Consider the following 6,654-nt stretch of genomic DNA (forward strand, 5'->3'; position numbering starts at 1 on the left):
TCAGAAAGATTATCTGATAAGTAAAAGGATATTTTTTTTTTTTTCCTTTTTGATTAGAATAATATTTTTTTCAGAAAATAATCCGGAAAAAATTTCTTTTTTCGTTGATATTTTTCAGAAAATAATTCGGAAAATATTCTTTTTTCCTTCCACCTTTTACCATAGCGTAAATTTCAGGTGAATTGATAAAATAACGATAAAAGGAATAATTAAGTGTAATGATGAAATGGTTAATTAACTTTTGGATTATACTATTATCATTTATGTTAGCATTGGTGTTTGGACGAAGAATGTATGAATGCGCTGATCATTTATGTGACATACAACCGGCAACACCGGAACGACCTAATATTGTAATCCTTATGGTTGATGATTTAGGTATGCTAAAATTTGTATTAATTTATGCATTTATTTATTTAATTAAGTAATTTATTAATTTATTTGTTTCATTTATTTGTTTATTTATTTATTTACTCGTACGTTTCGTATAATTTCGTATTATTCATTTTTTTTTTTTAATTTAAATTAAAGAGAAATTTATGAAGTGAATAATTATGACAATAAATTTAGATAGCAAAAAATTATCGGTTAAAATTCGTAAATTCAATTTTATATTTTGCAATTATTCTGTATGCATTAAATTCAAAAATTTAATTGCTAATTTTAGGTTATGGTGATCTACAAAGTTATGGACATCCAAATCAGGAAGTTGGTGAAATTGATGATATGATACGTGAAGGTGTACGATTTACGCAAGCTTATTCCGCTGATAGTATGTGCTCACCAAGTCGAGCTGGTTTCATGACTGGTATCTAAGTTAACTTTTTGTCTGAAATCATTTTTATATAGTAATGAAAAAAAAAAAAGAAAAAGGAAGGAAGAAAAGAAAGAAATACATCAGATTATACTATCAACTTATTTACAATCAAGAAAAATAGAGCTAATAATTTTATAATTTTTTAAAAATTTTTATAAAGTATCAAATTATAAATTTAAGATTATTACTATTACTATAATTTAAAATATGTCAGAAGAAATGATTTAATTTTAGGACGTTTACCAATTCGATTAGGTGTAACAGGTGGAGCACGAGTGTTTCTACCACAAGATATCGGTGGTTTACCAAAGGAAGAGGAAACTATTGCAGAAATGTTGAAACGATATGGTAAGATATTTTATTTTCAAATTTAAAAAATAATCTAACCAAAATATGAAATTTCATAATATCTTAGCGGAAAATTTATAATATTTTCAACATATTTAAATATTTATATGCAATTTTATTTGATAAGAATAAAAGAAAATTCATCAATGATTTTCAATTTTAAATGCTAATTAAAATGAATTAATTGAATTTACCTGAATTTGTAGGTTATGTAACTGGTATGATTGGTAAATGGCATTTGGGTATCAATAAATATAATTCAACTGATGGTACATTTTTACCATCACAACGTGGTTTTGATTTTGTTGGTTTAAATTTACCATGGACAAATGTATGGCAATGTGATACGTCTAAGGTTTTTGTTTATTAAATAATCATAATAAGGACACATGATATTAGCGCATTAGACAAAAGCGCCTATTATAGAAAATTTCTTAGCAGAAAAAAAAAAAAGCCTACCATAAAATTAATAATTAAAATTGAAATTAGAAGATGCAAATTATTTTTGTGCATAATATTTGTACAAAAATGAAGAAATCTTTATTCATTTAATATTTATTAGCTAATATTAAACATTATTAGTATTATCTAAAAAAAAAATTTTTTTTTTTTTTTCACAATTGTTTTTCTCAAAATTATCAAAAATTTTTTCAGGAATTTGTTAGTAGTCCTAATGGAACATTATGTTTTTTATATGATGGTGATTTCATCGTTCAACAACCAATACGTTTTGAACATTTAACTGAAGCTTTAGTTAACGATTGGAAACGTTTTTTACGTACTTATTTAAAAAAAAATTTTTTTTTCTTTTATTATAAAGAATTTTATTAATCAAAAATATTTCAAATTTTTAATCTGTTTTTTTTTTTTTAATTTTCATATTTGTAAGTAACATTTGTCATTATTTTCTAACTATTGAATATTATTCTTTAGTCTTTATAAATTAATTTAGTTTTATTACTTGGATTTTAAAAATTAGCAAAGAAATTTATCTTTCATGTAAATATGGTAAGAGAAAAAAATTAAATTAAAAAAAAATAATAGAATTCATTTTGATATAATTTTATTTTCATTTAAAAAAAAAAAAAAGAATGTTGAATAAAAGAAATATAAAATTTCAGGGCAACGAATGGAAACTGATATTCAAAAGAAGCCATTTTTTTTCTATTTCTCATTTCCACATGTGCATAGCTCACAATTTGCTAATAAACGTTTTCGACACAGTTCCGTACGAGGTTTTTTTTTTTTTTTTTTTTTAATTTGTTGAAAGTAAAAATTATTGATCTTTTGAATGATCAAATAATTAGAAAATTATTTGCAATTTTTGCAAATATAACAATTTTAAAAAATTAATTATAGTGCTATTCATTGTTTCTTATTTTTTTTTTTTTTTTTTTTTTGCATTTCTAATAGATTAAGTTCTTAGGCCTATTTGGTGATAATATTAATGAAATGGCTTGGGCTGTTGGACAAGTTTTACGTAGTTTACGAAATGAAAAAATTGAAAAGCAAACATTGGTGATATTAATGTCAGATCATGGACCACATCAAGAGCTTTGTCTTAATGGTGGTAGTACGGCTGGTTTAAAAGGTTACTGCTTTCTTTTTTTCTTTTTAAATCAATTTTTCATCATTTAAAAATTTTTAAGTTTAAAAAAAATTGATTTTTGAATTATTTAGATTAACTTTTAGGTGGCAAATCCAATAGTTTTGAAGGTGGATTTAGAATACCATTTATTTCTTGGATGCCAGGAACGATTCGCTCTGGTGTTATATCACACGAAGTTATCTGGTCACTTGATCTATTTCCAACATTTGAACAACTTGCATCAAAAGGAGTAATTATTTTACAGAATGATAATTATATTTGTGATATTTTATTACAACATTAGCATATTTCATTTCTTTAACATTAACCAGTCTAGGAATAAAAATGATATATTAAAATAAGACAAAATGGTTAATTTATGCTTTCTGTTTTATAGTATCAAAATTATTTTAATTGTTATTTTACTATAATATTAATAGAAATTATTGCTAATGATAGTTATTTTAGTAGTTGATATGAAAAGCAAGAATTTTGCAGAGAAAACGAAAACGAAGAAATGTTTTCTATGATGGAATCGAAATTTGGCATCAACTTAAAGGTTTATCATCAAATTCTAGAGGAAATCGTGTATTTGATGCACCATTAGCTCTTGAAAGACCAATTTTCTACTATTGTAATACACATTTGATGGCAATTCGTTATGGAAATCATAAAGTTTGTATAATTTCTTGTAATAATAGTGAAAATAATTGGAAAAATTTTAAGTCAAAAAATAATAAAAATATTTATTGGAAACAATTTAAATTGTGAAATAAAATGCTAAAAAGATTGAAAATTTCTGAATGACAAATAATTTAATAAAAATTTATTCATAATCTATGATTTTTCTCTATTTTTGAATAGAAATAGATGATATTTTTGTTTTTAGGTGCATTTTAAAACATCACCAATTTTCAAAAATAGCACTGATGATCCATTAATGAATAAATTATGTCCAGGTGGAAAACCTGTCGATGATTGGTAAGATTAAATGTATCAAATAAAGAAATTTTTTTGAATTATTTGAAAAAGTGAAAATTGAAAATATATTTAAAAAAATATATATATATTATTTTTATTAAAAAATACTTCAACTTTTAGGTATGTATCACAACGATGTCCGGAAGATCAATTACATATTCATAATCCACCACTTGTTTACGATCTACTTGTTGATCCATATGAAATGTATCCAATGCCACAAAATGATCAAAAAACACTGGAAATTATGAATGATGTGATAAGAATACGTGATAAACATGTACAAACTCTTTCACCAGTACCACAACAATTAGGTAAAACAAAAATTATTGTATTAATATAAATGAGTATTTTTATTAAATAAATAAATGAGAATGCTTATTAATTAACAAACATCTTTTTTTTCTCTATAATTGTCATCGTAAAATACTTTTGTTAAAAATTAAGTTAGCATAGAATTAAAATCAAATATTTACACATTCAGTTCAATTATTATTTGATGATAAATACAATATCAGCTTACTGATTAGATATTGTTATCAACTGTTGCCGAAGATGTCGCATGATGACAACATGTCATGTTGACATAAAATCACCTGTGATGCCATCGTTAAAAGTTAGATCTATCTTGATTATATATGATATAAATGCATTCAATTCATCACTTGAAACGAAAATTTAAATATATTTCAGGTAATTTTTCCATGGCAGTTTTACCATGTTGCAATCCGCCTCGTTGCCGTTGTGATTTCTTGTCAAGTGAACGGATGCCACGTGATCATATCATAGATAGTGATGATAATTGGGCAACTAATATTCTCAGTGATATTTCAATGGATAGTTTGACAATCTCACGGAATGAACGAGAAATTAGCTATATATTGAATAGTAAGTGGAAAATTTGCTTTGAAATTATGAGAATTTTGGAAAAAAAAAATGAAATTTGATCAGAATTTAGTTTATTGCAATTTATCCTACTTATATCCTTCAATGCATTGATCATTCTTTTTTGATCTGATATTAATGCAACAACAGAAAAAAAAAGAACAGCAAGAAGTTATATTTACTGCAAATGGATAGGTAAATATTTAACAGCTGAGAAAGCAATAGAATAATCAAAAATTCGCACCATATTTCGAAAAATAATTTCAGAAACATCTGATCAACAACAACAACAACAACAACGGCAACAAGAAGAACAAGAAGAAGAAGAAGAAGAAGAAGAAGAAGAACAACAACAACAACAACAACAACAACAACAACAACAACAACAACAACAACAACAACAACAACAACAAGGACAACAACGACGATAACAACAATAATAACAGTTCATTAGTAAATGAAACAAAGTTCAATAAGTAATGGCGATATTTTTCTCGGGTGATTGATCAATGATAATCTGAATAAGGTGCTAATCATATTATTATGCTGTGATATCATTATCAAGTGTTTCTTTCTAAAATGTTATCATTGTCCATCAAAGACATTTCTAATTTTTTAGAAAATATTCCTAGAGTTTTTTTTTTTTTTGTTGAATATTCCCTTTTTCATTTTTTTCTTCTAATGTGATCTTCATTTTACGAAGACAATTCGGTAAATTAGTAATAAAAGTGAGAGATTAGTTGTAAGTTAGAAAAGGCAAAATTTATAAAAAGTAAGTTTGACATTTTTAAATTCTTTTTTCGAATTCACGCCAAAACATCATAAAGATAGATAAAAAAAACCGTCAATAAATGTAATTCATTTCTTCTTGCATTCTATAGTGTTTTGTTTGTTTTGAAAAAATTTTATGACAATTTTTGTTTTGCTCTCTTATTATTTTCTTTTTTTTTTGGTCAGTAATTCTTGTTCCTTATTTATTTTTATTTTTTTTGAAGAAATTTAAAAAAATGAAAATAAAATTTGAGTACATCGGCGTTTCTCTGAGTTGTTATATTTCTCAAAACAATTCTAAATTTCTAAATTATTTAAATTTCTACAATACATATTCATCTAATGCTATGAAATATTTCCTCAAAATTTGACCCCTTTTTTATTAATTGATTTCAAGTTTTCATTTTAGACATTATCTTTTAGAGATAGTCTTATCTAGCTATCAATGATATTTGCATACTTTCTGAGTATTTACATTACGATCAATTCATTGATTTATACTCGGTTAGATTTCTGATCAAATCGATCATTTTTTTTTTGCCTATCTCAAGAATTTAAACATCAAATTTTCTTGCACTTTAATCCTTTCAGCATATTAAACAAATGGCTTAGAGCCCAATTTCTAGTGATAATTATTAAAATGTCTTTGATAAACTATCAATAAATGATAACGACACATATATATAAATAAATAATTAAATTTCTTATTCTCTTATGACATTTTTTTTAGTGCAACTGTTCAATTCATATTGTTGCATAATTTTTCAGACAAAATTTAATTTTGGAATACCAATTTGCTCTTTTTTCTTTTTTTGGAAATGAAAACCTATGACTGAAATAAATAAATAGCTTTTAACTAATTTTCCCTCTTTCTTTCTCTCTCTCTCCCTCTCTCTCTCTCTCTCTCTCTCTCTCTGAAAACAAATGGACAATGTTGGAATTTTAATTGATAGAATTGTGCAGCTTAGACAATTGTGGTAATTTGAAATTTTTGTAAATTAAGTGAATAATGACAGAAATAAAAGAATAAAAAAAAAAGAAAGCGCTGTAAAATTAGCTTCATTAAAAGAGAAACCAAAATTAGTGAAATGAGGAAAAAAAAAAAAACAAAAATGATAATGAGGTAAAGAGAGGGAGAGAGAGAGAGGTAAAAAGAGAGAGAGAGAAAAAAAGAAGAAAGTAACGGTTTAGTTGAGAGTATGCAGTTTTTAAGGATGGCAAAAGTTACATACAATTAAAAGAAGGATTTTTAATCAATTAAAAT

At 24.8% G+C, this 6,654-nt stretch overlaps 1 protein-coding gene across 1 annotated transcript; it reads left to right on the forward strand.

The window, feature by feature from the left end:
* Positions 1–218: 218 nt before the first annotated feature.
* Positions 219–5,050, forward strand: Bm3003 (uncharacterized protein; the record flags this gene model as incomplete). The annotated part of the gene is made up of 13 exons (XM_043082611.1): positions 219–378; positions 668–808; positions 1,052–1,165; positions 1,372–1,520; positions 1,820–1,943; positions 2,287–2,400; positions 2,592–2,756; positions 2,858–3,003; positions 3,252–3,428; positions 3,643–3,734; positions 3,855–4,048; positions 4,428–4,622; positions 4,887–5,050. 13 exons carry the CDS (start codon positions 219–221, stop codon positions 5,048–5,050), a joined length of 1,935 nt encoding a protein of 644 aa, XP_042938545.1.
* Between the last annotated feature and the right edge of the window lie 1,604 nt (positions 5,051–6,654).

Source organism: Brugia malayi, assembly GCF_000002995.4.
Source record: "Brugia malayi strain FR3 genome assembly, contig: Bm_v4_Chr4_scaffold_001, whole genome shotgun sequence".
In the NCBI taxonomy this organism is placed as follows: Eukaryota; Metazoa; Nematoda; class Chromadorea; order Rhabditida; family Onchocercidae; genus Brugia; species Brugia malayi.